Here is a 15,259-nt window from a genome sequence, read left to right on the forward strand (position 1 = left end):
CACTTTGCATAAACAGAGGAATTAACCTTTCACTTAATGACTTTCCATATATATCTGCTGGTTTTCATTGAGACGGAGGCTTACTTTGTTTGTCTGTTTCGGTTTTTGCTTGTGGTTTTGTAATGGCTGCTGTATAAACCAGGTCTGCCTTAAAAACGAAGTCTTGGGTCCTGTTTCCACGGCAGCGTTTCATATGAAAATGTTATTTTCCATCTACTCGCTTATGCGAAGACGAACCATTTACGATGGAGGCTTCCTTGTCAAAACTAACTAAACTAAAATATAGGGAATGCATAATGTGTTAAACGGCATTGAACCACAGATTGTTTTTTTCATTGATTAGTGTCATTTATCAATATTTAACTGAAATCAGGAAAATAATCTTGAGAATGTTTCCAAAGAGAGCAGACACTTCTTCTATCAGCTCGGGTGGAAGATCCTTTTCAGAAATAAAATGTGAAGTTGATGTGTGTGACGACGTCCTCCGCTATAAATAGACCAACCAGCTGCACTTTGAGACGAGAGGAGACGGAGTCCATCAAGAAATTAAGACCTCCTCTCAATGATTTATGGTACCGGGATGGAAAGTTTCTCTTTCTCCTTATTAGCGTGACTGAGAGCCAAACAGACGAGGAGTGTTCGTCGCTCTCCGTCGCTCTCCGTGCTGCAGGCCGCCTCTCACTGCAGACAGAACATACAGAAATCTAAACATGTCCCCTTCCTGCTCTGCGGCTGTGGCTCTGCGCTCGCCGTTTATCTGCGCGATTAGAGAACTGCATTGATTTCTTCCATTCGGCCGATACATCAGTGTCTTCTGCTAAATCGCACACACCTGCTTAAGTGACCACCCCAAATGGAAACTAATGCTCCGATAGCTTGTAAAATAATGGGAGTGCCGACTCGCTTCTGGCAGCAAAGCCCCATAAATGGACATTTGCCTTAGTGGGCTGCTTCTCATAGACCAGTGTGTGTGTGTGTGTGTGTGTGTGTGTTCACTGTGGGGTCAGAGAGGGGTAGATTACACTGCTGTAAACACTGTCAGTGTGTGTCCGTGTTAAATTAGTCTGTCCGCTCAGTCCAAATGCAGCAGCGGTGCCATCTGTGGACAGCTGGTTGTGGGGAAAACGTCTCGCTGGAGCGAATCATCAACTGGATCATTAGCTGGATAATCAACTGAAGTGTGTGACGCTCCTCTAATATTTACTCTTCAGCTGTTTATCTTAATCATATTTGGAACAATGAATATTTGATAGGAGTTATCTGCTGCTGTGTGGGACATAAAGAACACCGCCGGTCTGGTGCGAGTTGTTTCTGGAAAGATGCAGAAACACTCCAGCTGCAGGAAACCTTGGAAAACACTGCAGGAGACGGCTGCAAAGGAACCGAGGAGATTTAGCAGAGTCCAATCTTTGCAGAATCTTTCACGGCTCACTGTAAAAACTGATTTCTTGCATTTTAAGCGTGTTTGTTTCAGCGTCTAACATTATTCTGAAACGTGTATGGAAACAAAATTGAACATTGATGCCATTATTTTTATAATGCATCTCCGTTTTGTCTTTCTTTTTTGCAAAGCTTCACTGTGAAAACTGGTTTCCAAACTGTTTTTTTTAATTCAGTCAGAATAAGTTTAAGATACTAGACAGTTTATGTGTATTTCTATGTGTAGGTAAATCACTATGTATGTCTGCATAGGTGAGTGTACATTAAATATATATTCATATTTATGTTCATTAAATAAAGATTTATCTATTTATATGCATTTATTTGCAAAGGTTATATAGGTGTGTGTGTGTGTGCACGTGTATTTAGGTAGATACATTTATTTTATGGCACATGAACGTGATTGTATTTGGCGTCTGGAGCAAATTAAGAATTTTTGAATGATCTCTTGTTATTAATGTATTACTGTAGACCAGTGAGATGCATGTGTGTGATGTGATGCAACAAAATATATCAACGATTCCAAACTATTGTTGTGAAAGTAAAAACAGTTTTCTCGTTTGAAACGAGGTGCCTCAGCAGAAGTGACTTTCAGTTCCAGGTCAGAAAAGCCTGACCTGATGCAGATGAAGACTTGCTTCCTCGTCAGATCAAAATAAAGGAACAGATATCTTTGCTAAAATGATTCGAATTCTATTCCGTCTTTTTTATCCTGCTTGTAATATTTTCTTTGTATTTGTCATGTTTGATTTCCATCATCTCTGCAGCACAGTGTCCAGTCTCTGAACCCTTTGGCCTGACTGTAATGTGTGTGTTCTGTGTGTGTCCTCCAGCTTTAGGCAGCAGCCCGGCGCTCTCCCAGAGCAGCGTGCCCAGCGTCCAGGCCTGTCTGAACCGTGCCAGTGGACTCAGCGGCGACAAGACCCGGGCAGGGGTCAATGGAACCAGCTCCGGCGGCAGGGCCCGGCTGCCGTCTAAACCACAAGGTACATCGGCGAGCGAGCGAGTAAACCACGCCGCACGGCGGGAAGGTCACACAATGTGAGAGTCACACTGAGTCATCGGTGTGAGAAAGTATGGACACACCACACTCTGACCCTGACTCTCCTACTGATATAATCGTAGAACAGCCACGGTGGGCTGGATCGTCTCTAGGTTTGTGAGGACTTTGCGTACGCTACGTGATTGTGGTCATGTTCACGAAACAGTTAAAACAGGAATCGAGTTATGTAAACTGGAATGGGATCAGTGAGTCCGGAGACTCGTTCCTCTTTTATTTGAGCTAAGTAAATCATTTCACACAGATAAGACGGGGGACAAAGCTCTGTTTTTACCCTCCCCGCCCCCGTGGCTGTAAATCAAGCAAGGAATTGATTCAGAAAACACTGATTTGAGAAGATGGCTAATCTTTTCTGGTACTTTAGGCTTAGTTCGGTTACTTTGTGTGTGAAAACCAGCTCAGTGTGGAGTGCTGTCTGTTAGGATGTCTTACACCGCCCTCTTCAGCTTTCAAGTGACATTACAGCGGCATGTTGACCAATGTGAAAACCATCAGGGCAGGTCATCAGCATTCAAGGCCGGCGCTCACACTGTTCCCATGTCGCCTCTCCAGTGCCCCCGAAGCCCCTGCACCTCCTGAGCCCAGTGACGGAGGTCCAGACTCCCCTGAGCCGCTTCCACAAGCCGCCACTCGGATTCATCATGGAGGAGGGAGGAGGAGGAGGAGGAGGAGGAGGAGGAAGAGGAGCTGTGAACCGGGACAGAGTGAAGGAGAAACACTCCAAAGTCTCAGACCTCATCAGTCGTTTTGAGGAGAACAGGTATGCGCTCTTCACCTCCTCCCTCTGTCTCTGTCGCTGCCGGTGTGTTTCCCTCTAAAGAATTCAAATAGAAATTTGATACTGCCATAAAACACACAAAAAATGGGTAATTGGAAGATTTGTCTTGGGAATTGTTCACTCTGTTCAATATTATTCATGGCAAGAGGCTGTTTTGTTGATTGAAATCACTTTCTCTCAGTCCGTCACCAGTAAAGCAATTTCCAGCCGTGCAGATTGGTTGTGGTTGAATAGCTCCATCTGTGTCACCTCGTTGTTTTGTAATAAAACAGCCTCGGCCCGGCTGTCATCATAACAGTGACGGAAAACGTCGTCTTTCCCAACCTTTCGTGGGGCGGCTATTTCAGGGATGAAAAGCAGAAGTGTCTTGATTAAAGTCGTTTGCCGTCGCCGTCGCCGGCCGGCCGGCTGCAGCTCAGAGGAGAGCCGTGGACGGAGCAGGCGGAGATTAGTCTGGCGAAGCGGCCGGTAGTGTGGCGAGGAGGGGGGGATGAGAGGAGATTTGTACAGGCGAGTGGAAACACAGGGCCTCATTCCGCTGTGGGACGCCGCTCAGCGTGGTGAGATGAAGCCCAGGAGGACCAGGTAGGATCTGTTTGAGTTACTCCTCCTGTCTGTAGATCTGGTGATGAAACTGGATTTTCTAACGTTGAGTTGTCTGGAATGTCACGTAGGAGAAAGATCTCACTTTTTATGCACTCATGACACAGATAAATGTTTCACAACTAAAACCTTTTCAAGCATCTTTTAAGTTTTGATCATTCTACAGTGACGAAACCATTAAAAGGTAAAAAAAACTTTTTCATAAACTATGCAGGTTTTAGCTGCAGCCTTGTTTCTGTGATTGAGGCCCTTTTAAAACTGATGAGAGACACAACAATGGTGCCCTTGTCCTGCCTGCTCGCTCGTACAGTTTGCCCCCCAAAAGAAATGTTCAGACTGCAGCAGAGGCAGGGAAATTTCCCCGCAGTCTCATTAATATTGTTATCTTTACACTCCCAGGTCGTGTCCTGCAGCCTGAATCCCCAAAAACACACGGGCAGAACCTAAAGCAGCACCTTTTCATCGCACTCTCCGGTGTGAAATGAGGTTAATCAGAGCAAGCGGGTGCTTCTTTTCTCATTCAGACCCAGCCGGGCCGCAGGGGATTATCCCTCTAGCGGCCTCGCAGCGGAGAGCAGAGAAAGGCCCACAGCCTGTGAGAACAGAATTAGCCTACTAATATACTAATCTGGTTCACATGCTGCTCGGCTGAACAGCCGCACGGCGAAGTGGAGGCTTGAGTGTGAAACGCTGTTCTGCACCGCAACACTTTCTATGTTATTTATATTCAAAGAGGAACTGGTGTGTGTGTGTGTTGACGTAATGAAGTGTGGGTGTTTTTCTTAAAGGAGGCCGAAGTGGTGTATGTGGCCAGCTAATCTTAGTATTATTCAGCCTTCCTGTGCGAGGTGAACGGCACACAAACCTCAGAACTGATTCATCTGTGGAGTCTTTCGCCAGCCTGCTGTTTCTTTCCCCTGTTTACACCTACTTCCTGTTTCTGCATCACTGTATGTTAGATCAAATCTGCTCCGGGGTGAAGTTTAGCTGTTACTAACCTCGCCGCTTGTTGGAGCGCCGGAGGTGGGGGGGGGTCATCTGTGGGGAAACAGCTGCACTGGCTGCTGGTACAGGATGTCAGGCAGCTGAATGGTGACATTGTACATGCATGTGTGTTTTTGTTTTTCTTTTTTTAACCAGGCTGTTAGGTTGTTGTTTTTTTTCAAACTCAAGCAAGCTGGTTTTTCATTTTCATTCATGTCCAAGTAGAGAAGCGAGATCTCACTGCACCATATATCAAGCAGGGTGGATGTATGTGTGTGTGTGTGTGTGTGTGTGTGTGTCTGGAAGTAGGACAGCACCCACCTCTCGGGAGTGTAGTTGTACCTCTCCTCCTCCTCCTCCTCCTCTGTCTTCCTCATTACTGTAGCTCCAGTCCTGCTCGGCTCTGCTCACACTTCCTCTGCATTACAGCAGCGTTCAGCAGCCTCTTTAGACAGCAGGAAGTTTGTGCATCTCTACAAGTTTATTTTTAACTCTCACACTCACGTGTAAAAGCTCTCTGCTTACCGTGGATCCCCGCACTCTCCGTCAGCATGCCACGGCGAGCAGCTGCTGAATAGCCTCCTGCAATCTGTCTTCTTTTATTTTTTTTCCAGCTCTTTTCCCCCGTCTCCTTCTTTTTTAGGAAGTGCGTCGGTTAACTCGTTGTGCGCTCTTGCCCAGCTGACCCGCTTCCTCCTTTTGCCTTTTCCACTGTTCCTCCAGCAACCCAGAGAGCAAGAGAGACGGCTCGCCGGTCAAACACGTCGGCAAGGCGTCCAACGGCAGCCCGGCTCTCCGCGCCTTCCCCAAGCAGGCGGAGCCCGGCAGGGTCCAGGAGAACCACTCCGCCCCCGTGACGGCGGCGCAGGATGCGCCCAGGCCGGGCAACGGGGTGCTAGGGCAGATGGAGAAAGAGGACCCGAAGGAGAGCAGGAATGGAACGGGCGAGGGCGTGAAGCTGGTTAATGGAGACATGGGCGGCGCGGAGCAGAGCGACGGTCACTCACCGCCGCACTCGGACAGGACGGACGCTGGAAGCCGGGCGGAGAGCGAGGACGGCCGGACGCCGGCGGACAGCGAAGCAGGGAGCACGGGGCAGAAGGTAGGTACACACACTCCTACAGCTTCATCCCTCCCAGTGTTGAGATCAGCCAAAAATACACACTTTGTGTCACACACCGACGGACTCTCAGGGCTTCTCTGTTGTTGCGCCGACTCGTCGGTCTCTGGCACGTATTTACTTTCTTAGCTTTCAGTCTAATTAAATCATCTGAACCACTTCTCCTCGGGGGTCACGCTAACATTGTCAGGGTAGAGTTACTAGGGAAGAAGTGTCTGTGTGTGTGTGTGGTGTGTGTGTGTGTGTGTGTGTGTGTGTGTGTGTGTGTGTGTGTGTGTGGTGTGTGTGTGTGTGTGTGTGTTATATTCATGGCATCCATGTCCGTCTCAGAGGGGTTATTTTCTGTGAAGACTGAGCAGATGTCAAACATCGGAGCAGCTGAGTTCGTGCCTCAGCAGCCTCCCGCTTGGGAAACCATGATGCCGGCTGCCGTCCTCCATTTATAAATATCTCTCAGGTTTAGATCAGTCTCTTTTCTTCTGCGGCGGTGAAAACAAGCACACAGCCTCGGCGCTGCGGGAGAGCAGGAGCCACAGGCAGCGCCGAAGATTATAGTGCTTCAGTCACTCTAGATGCCCCATATTTAACTCTCCATCCTGCTCAGTCAAAACAGCTCTTATTTTCAGTGGTGTCGTCAGCCCGAGAGGCAGACAAGTCAAGTTTAAGGTGAACTTTGACGATTGATTTCATTACTTAATTTAAACTGATAAATTCACTCTGAGTGACTTTATTGGATTCTTAAGCAGCTTGTTTGTTCTGTTTGCTTGAGCTGAGAAGTAATAAAGTTCACTTTGTTGCTGATTTAAGTGCAGCTTTGCATTGTGAGACTTCTTTATTAACAGTAGCTATAAAAGCACATTAAAGTGATCATTGAGTTTTGCTTTAAATGCTGCTTCACAGTTCTGTCTGACTCGCCTAATAGAAGTGTGTGTTTCATCCACCGTGACATGTAAAAACGTTTGCGATCAGGAAGCTGCCACGTGGTGTACTCCTCCACCATCCGCCCACCGTCTTTACCTGGAAACTTTACATTGTTAAACTTAATACCGATTTAATTGTGTGAATTGTTTCTTTATTCTTAATTTGAAAAGTAGATACAGAAGAAAAAGAAGGATGTTGAAATTAAATCCCAAAAAGGATTATGATTTTTTTTTCCACCTGGAGGCTTTTTGTGTGATGTTTGCTTGTGTGTGTGTGTGTGTGTGTGTGTGTGTGTGTGTGTGTGTGTGTGTGTGTGTGTGTGTGTGTGTGTGTGTGTGTGTGTGTGTGTGTGTGTTTTTCTCCAACACACTGTCTTCCCACAGTCCAAAAACAAGCCTGTGAGGTGAATAATAGTCCCTGTAATAGGCAGTGTGTCGCTGTTTCTGTTGTTGTTGTTGTCTGCCTCTCCGTCGCGTGACGTAACCTGCCTCCACCAATAACCAGCTGGAATCGGCTCCAGCGCCCTTTGACCCTGAACGGGATCAAACAGTGGAGAAGATAAATGGATGGAACTGGAGAGATGAATCAGATCCCGTCTGTTCGATAACTTAAGAGTGATTCTGCTTGTTGTGTTTTATGCTGTGGAGTTGTGTTTCAAACTCTACATGGTGAGTTTAGCCATGGATGTATTTGTGGGGTAGATCTCTGATAATGTTTCGGGATTGTTGTGTCAAACTCTGAAGAGTAAACTGTAAATTGATCAGTGCGCTGGACTCATGAAGCCATTTAGCATTTGAGACCTCGACAGTGCTTTACTGATCAAATCTGTACTGCCAGTAAAATGTGCTGGCGTGCAAGAAAAACATCACGTTAATTAATTATAGCTTTGTTCTTCACCTATTGTCTGACGGCTGCGACCGGACTCTCGGCCGAGGCTTAGTTGGGGATTTGTGTCTTTGTTTCAGGTGGTGTCATTTCCCTTCTTCCATATTTTCATTTCCTGTTCTGATAGCCTCCGCTGACACCGCAGGCCAGACTGCTGTCAGCTCGATGCTAATGGCCCACACACACACACACACACACACACACACACACACACACACACACACACACACACACACACACACACACACACACCAGTGCAACTTGATTCTGTAAAAATCAACAACACGAGGCTGAAACGCCTGAACTCTGGAGCCCCGTTAGCGTCGTCGCTACACCGTTAGCTCTGAACCCGTCCCTCGGCCGCTTGGCTGATTTCATTTTGTTAACACGTTGACGTTCGGTGTGAATTCAGCCATGAAACAAACAGGAACTTGCAGAGAGAAGCTGCATTTTTTTTCAAACGACAACAACATGTGAATGAAGTCGAACTGTAATTCTGCAGCCCAGACGATTTGCTCCACTTCTGCATTTAGCAGCCGACGACTCCCTTTAAGGCTCAGATCAGCATGATCCGAAAAATACCAGACAGTTGAGGTGAATTTAGAATTACCAATAAACCTTAATGCAGTTTTGTTTTAGAGGTGGAGAAGAACATGCAAACTCCACACAAACACAATTCCATTAAAGTTTACTTCTATACGACACAATCACTGAAAGGCATTTTTAATAGAGACTTCCACTCTATTCCAATTCCACATGAGCAAGTTATAGGGTCGGAAGAACCCTGCAGAATCAGAGGTGGAGGAAAGGATTGAGCAGAGACAGAGCAGAAAGCAGCAGACATAAATCTACTGGCTGCAGACAGATGGGGGCAGGAGGCTCCGACCACACACTTCCACTTCCACCGTGAGAGATCCTGCAGGAAGAGAGCGAGAGAGAGACTATAGGAGAGACAGATGTTGGTGCATTATAGCCTCCTACTGCGAGGCTGGAGTACAAAGCACTCGTGTATCCCCTCAGGGAGTCAGAATAAAGACATAATCCCATGACTGCACCGTTTTTTTTGCAGGAGACAAACGACCAGAAGCTGTTTAACATTGCCAGCGAGCTCCTGAACACGGAGAAGGCGTACGTGACTCGGCTAAAGCTGCTGGACCAGGTGAGGAACTCACCGAACGCCTCAGCTCCTCTGTTTTTAATGGAAGTCAAAGTAACTCCCATTTCCTGTACCTGTGCCTTTTTCCAGGAGTTTTATGCAAAGCTCATGGAGGAGGCAAACAAAGGGACGTTCCCTGTGGATGTGGTGAAAAACATCTTCTCCAACATCTCCTCCATCACAACGTTCCACAGGGATTTTTTGCTGCCGGACCTGGAGAAGCGCATGGGAGAATGGTGAGCTCCAGCTCAGAGACCGAGAGATCGCTGATCCTGGTGAAGGTTTTTTTCCCGCAAAACTAAAATGCTCTCCCCTTCCTCACAGGGCATCCACGCCTCGTATTGGGGACATCCTGCAGAAACTCACGCCCTTCCTCAAAATGTATGCCGAGTATGTGAAGAATTTCGACAAGGCCATGGAGCTGCTCAAGCACTGGACCGACCGCTCGCCTCAGTTCAAGGCCATAATTCAGGACATTCAGGTATCTGTGAGATAAAATCCTCTCCGGTTTGCTGTTTGCTTCTTTTACTGTAAAGAATATTTTTGTCCTAAGTTTTTTTTAGATTTTTGCAGCATAAAACTTCTTCTTTTGTTTTTGTCATTTCTGCACAGAGTCAGGAGGCGTGTGGCAGTTTAACGCTCCAGCACCACATGCTGGAGCCGGTGCAGCGGGTCCCCCGGTACGAGATGCTGCTGAAGGACTACCTGAAGAAGCTGCCTCAAGACGACCCGGACCGACGGGACGCAGAAAGTAAGAGGAAGCGGCTCCAAACCATCGCGCCGTGACAGGCCGCTTCTGCTTTTTATTTAAATCTGTTCGGTTTGTTTTCAGAATCATTAGAAATCATCGCTACGGCAGCGACTCACTCCAACTCTGCCATCAGAAAGTCTGTGAGTGACGCTGATTGATGCAGAATCTGTCAAACGGCGTCGCTCGCCCCTGACTAAACAGACGGCTCTTAACCTCTCAGGAGAATCTGAAGAAACTGATGGAGATTTACGAGATGCTGGGAGAGGAGGAGGACATCGTGCATGCCTCCAACGAGTTCATCAAGGAGGGCAACCTCCTCAAGCTGGCGGCCAGGAACGCCTCGGCGATGGAGCGACATCTCTTCCTGGTGAGAACGAGCGAAGGCGTCCTCTCTGAAAACCTGCCGAGGCCGAACGTCTGCGGCGCTGTTCAATCAAAACAAGTGAATCACTTCGTGCCGGGAACACCTCCTGTGTGAAAACACATCGGGGGCTCATGAACCCATCTTTAAATTATGAAGATTGCAGGCTGATGTGATTACACCGCGGCTGTTTCTCATTAGTCGCGCGCGAAATGCTTCCCGGCCGTGTCGTTCAGGCTACCTGCAGAGTTGAATGTTGCGCCCGCAGCGTGCTGAAAGCCCGATCCGCCGCAGCGCCGCTGATCCACCGCTATCCAAGCCTCGCGCGGCTCAGCTGCAGAACGTCTCTCTTCTGTTCCCACCAGTTCAACAACATGCTGCTGTACTGCGTCCCCAAGTTCAGCCTGGGCGGGCCCAAGTACACGGTGAGGACGCGGATCGGCATCGACGGCATGACGGTGCGCGAATCCAACAACGAGGACTACCCGTTCACCTTCCAGGTGTCGGGGAAGGAGCGGACGTTAGAGCTCCAGGCCAGGTATTCCCAGGAGCTGTGGCTAAAGTAACTGTAGTGTAATAACTCATGTAATAACACAACTATATTCTCTGTTTTAATTTTTTTTTTTTTTTTTTTTTTATCGTCCTCTCTCATGCAGCTCAGAGCAAGACAAGGCAGGCTGGATTAAGGTACGTTAATCCACAATATTATTCCCTTTGACTGACTTATTTTGATAGAAATTCAGTTTCGATGTTGTTCTTGTTTCACAGGCGATCCAGGAGACCATCGACATCTTCAATCAGAAGAACGAGTCCTTTAAGAACGCGCTGAAAGACGTGGAGGAAGTCTCGGTCAGTGTCTCATCCAGATCAGTTAGAGGTGATCGCGTCCGCCTGCCCGAGCCGTCGTTCTGAGCCTGTTTCCCTCCGCAGAAAGCCGAGCTCGGGAAGCGAGCCCCCCGGTGGATCCGCGACAACGAGGTGACCATGTGCATGAAGTGCAAGGAGCCGTTCAACGCCATCACCCGGCGGAGGCACCACTGCAGAGCCTGCGGCTACGTGAGTCGTCTTGATGTGGGAGGAAGGACCTGGCAGCGGCGGCGGGTTTGGGTTAGAGATGCGGGCAGGATACGGGTTCAAGAGCCTCACATTCTGCTCAACCCGCTGCTCAGTGGGATAAAAATCATCTCTGAAGAAAAACCACCAAGAAACATCACATAAATAACTTTACAGTCATATTTAAGCAGAACTGTCACTTTTATGCTTTATGCACCGTTACAGGTTTTCCGTACATTTTCAACAAAATGTGAATTCAAACTTTGTTTCAATCAGATTATTGTTTGTATTATTTGCAATATGATTCATTTTCCTCACTATAGTTTCTATATTTAACAACAAATTTAAGATTCATGCCTAAACATGTCATATTTTTTAAGAAGAGATTAGTCTACAATGTTCAAATGTCATAGAATTATAAACCATCAGCTTTACTAGTTTATATATACAAAATATATCTTCAACTTTTCTGATAATCTGTCCATTAATCAATCACCAAATGCAGAGATTTTGCTACTACAAAGTAATTACACAAATTAATTTAGATACAAAAAAACATGCTGAACATTTTATGAAACAATGTGCAGATTGATTCCTTCGCAATGATTTGTTTGATCATATTTTCCTTTTGAAACTGCAGCTTATACATTATACAGTTGCTGCAGTATCTCCAAAATGTAATCACAATTAAATGTTAGAATTTTTTTTGAAATACTCAAGAATTTTCTGTATATTTTTTCCCCTTCAGATGTTCCAGAAAATTGATTTTTAAAAAAAAGGGCAAAAAAAATGTTACTCCCAGTAAAAAAAAAAAAAAATCAACTTACGTAACTTACGACTAATAAACATGCAATAATTATTTTAAAACATCTGTTATGCCTACTTTTGCTGGTATATGAAAGCTTTTTTCCTTATATCCACCATCTGGTGCAGCATGAGCAGTGATTACAGGAACGTCAGAGCTGTGTTTCATGCAGACATTTTGCAGACGTATTTCAAGATCTCTGCAATCAAAAAAGGAAACAGTTGCAGGAATATATTAACATATAATTCTGAAACTTTTAGTATTTAAAATGCAAAAAAAAAAAAATTCTTTTCACATTCTGGCTTCTTGCAGGTGGTTTGCTGGAAATGCTCAGACAATAAAGTGGCGCTTGAATACGACGCCAACAAGCTGAACAAGGTCTGTAAAGACTGCTACGCCATCCTGAAGGGCGAGAGCGTGACCGAGGGCAAGAAGAAGGGCATTCTGGAGGTGAGGGTTCAACGCCTGCGTGATGCCTCCGAGCCTCCACCCAGACGGGAGGCCGGACCCGGCGCCGTGACTCCTGCATGTTCTCCCTGTGCAGATCGAGGCGGGGCAGTTCACGGACAGCAGCATCATGTGCGGCTTCCTGCAGTACTCGGAGAGGAGCAAGCCCTGGCAGAAGGTCTGGTGCGTCATCCCGGAGACGGAGTGCCTGGTGCTCTACCTCTACGGCGCCCCGCAGGTAAAGCCGAGCGGCCGGCCGAGCCGACGAGATGCTCTGGAGACGCTTCATGCTGATCACATTGTCCCCCCACCCCTCAGGATGTGAAGGCCCAAAGCACCATCCCCCTCCTGGGCTACACCGTGGAGGACAGCGCCCGGCCCGCCGACCCGCCCGCCACCTTCCGCCTCTCGCAGTCCAAGTCCGTGCACGGCTTCGCCGCCGACTCGGAGGAGCTGAAGCTGCGCTGGCTGAAGGTGATCCGAGTGGCCGTGCTGGGAGAGAGGCCGGAGCGCCCCCAGACCGACGGCGCCAACCCCGGCGTGTCGGACAACAACAACGAACACGAGGCCGGCACCAACGGCACATAAGGCCGCGCTCGCCGCCAGCTGTTGGATTTTTCTACACGGAAACTGCTGTTGTGTTGTACATAAGATCCAAACCCTCCCGTCTGACCTCCAAGCCAAATCTCGTAAGGACAATGTGGAAACTTTTTGTGCTGGATAAGCTGCTTTTTCTTCTCTCCTTTTTTTTTTTTTTTTTTTGTTTGTTGCCTGGATTTCCTTCGGTGAGAGTCTCTGCTAGAGCTGTGCTGGATTACTAACAGACATTTCTGGTACAATCAACACTAGAGCAGAGGAGCCTCACAGAACATCGACCTCCCACTAATGAGCGAACGTCCGTCTCCACGGATCAGAGCAGAGCCGGAGCCCAGACTGTCGCGCAGCTCCCCGATCATGATGTGAATCATTCCAACCAAGGCTGGTGGGTCTCCAATGCCGCCTACCTGTATAGGACCTTTTTTCTTTGTTTTGTTTTGTTTTGTTTTTTTAAAAGGAACTGTTGTTTTTATGTACAGAAATTAGTCACAAGCTTGGTTTCTATAAAATAGAAAACATCTAAGTATAATATAAAGTATTTACAGTATTCCCTGTTTTCTTTGCTTGAGAGGAAGGTTCTGAAATCGAGTGATGATGGTCTCATCTGCTCCTCTCTTTCTAAAATGAGAAATTCATCTGGCGGAATGTTCGTTCTCCCTTAAAATGCCCTCTTTACTTGGTTTAATTGATGGATGAATTCAAATTGAAACTTGTGCCAAATGAACCCTGGGGGGGAAAAAAAACACGCCACCATGACAATCAGTTGGTGGTTACTGTGAAACGTCATTTTCTTGGCGAAAATACTAAATAAAATGAGATTAATTGTTGCGAAGCCACGGTGTCAGGATGAGGGAGAACAGCAGTTTGCCGTCCGGGTTTCTGGAGAGAGAGTCGAGCGAGGATCATCGTCGTGTTTGGTGGCAGGATTTTCTGTTCAGATGCAAAAAGCAGCACAATCAGGCAAAGCAAGCCGGTGCGACCAATGTAAATGTGTTTTTAATGCTGTAATTAATTTTCTTATTTAAAAGTAATTTATAGAGAATGACGAGCATGACCTGTTGAAACGTAGCACAAATTCGTTCCTCGCTGTCAAGAAGTGCTTTTGTTAGATCGCTTTTTTTTTGTTGTTGTTTTCTGAGAGCCAACAATTTCTTTTTTTTTTTTTTTTTTTTTAATCCACTAACCTGTGAAGCGTCACAGAGTCCAGCTGTAGTACTGTAAGGACTGTTGGGGGGGGGGGGCGTGCCTATATTTTCCAATGTGTGCTCAACGCTGGTGCTTCACCACAGTCACCTTTCAACTCGTCCCCCTCCCAGAATTCAAACTAATAAAAACAAAGAAGAGCACAAAAGTTCAGTCTGTTAGATCTGAATATACGTCCTTTTTTTCCCCCTCCATCCTCCTGAAGTCCTCTCCAAATTTTTAGGGAAAATAATGCACTTTATGGCCTAAAGAAAGTGTACCTTCAAATAAAAATAAAACCCAGTGATTTCTGTGAATGTGGATTATTCGGTAAAAGACTGATCTTTCATTTCATTATTTGATCCAAGTTTCACAGGGGACCTTACTTTTTTGTTCCTGGTTTTGCTTCTTGGTTGCACAATGAGTCAATCCAGCTTTCAGCTGCTCATTTTAAAACTCTTCCATTTTTACTCACCTTCCAGTATCCGAAGCGCTGTGGGCTGAAATTTACATTAAATGTCTTAAAAGGTTCTAAATCTGTTTCACCTCCTAAAAGCTACTTCATTTCTGAAGAGGCTGAAGCATTAATAAAACGGCATCTACAGACGTGGACAAAATTGTTGGTACCCTTCGTTTAATGAAAGAAAAATTCACGGTAGTCAGAGAAACAACTTGAATCTGACAAAAGTAGTAATAAATAAAAATTCTATGAAATTTAACCAATGAAAGTCAGGCATTGCTTTTCAACCATGCTTCAACAGAATTATTATAAAAAAAAAAGATAAACTCATGATACAGGCCTGGACAAAAATGTTGCACAATCTTTTGAGGCAATCACTGCAATCAAACGATTCCTGTAACTGTCACTGAGACTTCTGCGCCTTCCAGCAGGTATTTTGGCCACTCCTCATGAGAAAACTGCTCCAGTTGCCTTTTCCAGACGGCAGGTTTCAGCTCCTTCCAAAGATGTTGGATAGGATTTAGGTCAGGGCTCATAGAAGGCCACTTGAGAACAGTCCAATGTTTTCCTCTCAGCCATTCTTGGGTGTTTCTAGCTGTGTTTTGGGTTGTTGTCCTGTTGTGAGACTCGTGACCTGCGACTGAGACCAAGCTTTC

General features: G+C 46.4%; 1 protein-coding gene across 4 annotated transcripts in view; it reads left to right on the plus strand.

The window, feature by feature from the left end:
* Positions 1-13,730, plus strand: part of LOC115391315 (FYVE, RhoGEF and PH domain-containing protein 4-like) — a 46,456-nt gene extending 32,726 nt beyond the window's left edge. For 2 of the 4 annotated variants that reach the window (XM_030095481.1, XM_030095482.1), the window contains exons 3-18: positions 2,274-2,426; positions 3,053-3,260; positions 5,589-5,967; positions 8,861-8,950; positions 9,038-9,183; positions 9,272-9,428; positions 9,560-9,698; positions 9,780-9,838; positions 9,919-10,065; positions 10,425-10,597; positions 10,716-10,746; positions 10,828-10,908; positions 10,990-11,115; positions 12,230-12,367; positions 12,462-12,602; positions 12,683-12,952. In XM_030095481.1, the coding sequence (XP_029951341.1) occupies positions 2,274-2,426; positions 3,053-3,260; positions 5,589-5,967; positions 8,861-8,950; positions 9,038-9,183; positions 9,272-9,428; positions 9,560-9,698; positions 9,780-9,838; positions 9,919-10,065; positions 10,425-10,597; positions 10,716-10,746; positions 10,828-10,908; positions 10,990-11,115; positions 12,230-12,367; positions 12,462-12,602; positions 12,683-12,952 (2,438 nt within the window). Of the gene's footprint in view, positions 1-2,273; positions 2,427-3,052; positions 3,261-5,588; positions 5,968-8,860; positions 8,951-9,037; positions 9,184-9,271; positions 9,429-9,559; positions 9,699-9,779; positions 9,839-9,918; positions 10,066-10,424; positions 10,598-10,715; positions 10,747-10,827; positions 10,909-10,989; positions 11,116-12,229; positions 12,368-12,461; positions 12,603-12,682 lie in introns of all 4 variants that reach the window. The other 2 variants (XM_030095480.1, XM_030095483.1) reach the window with 1 other exon arrangement.
* Positions 13,731-15,259: the final 1,529 nt, after the last annotated feature.

The sequence above is a fragment of the Salarias fasciatus genome, chromosome 7 (genome assembly GCF_902148845.1).
Source record: "Salarias fasciatus chromosome 7, fSalaFa1.1, whole genome shotgun sequence".
Taxonomy (NCBI): Eukaryota; Metazoa; Chordata; class Actinopteri; order Blenniiformes; family Blenniidae; genus Salarias; species Salarias fasciatus.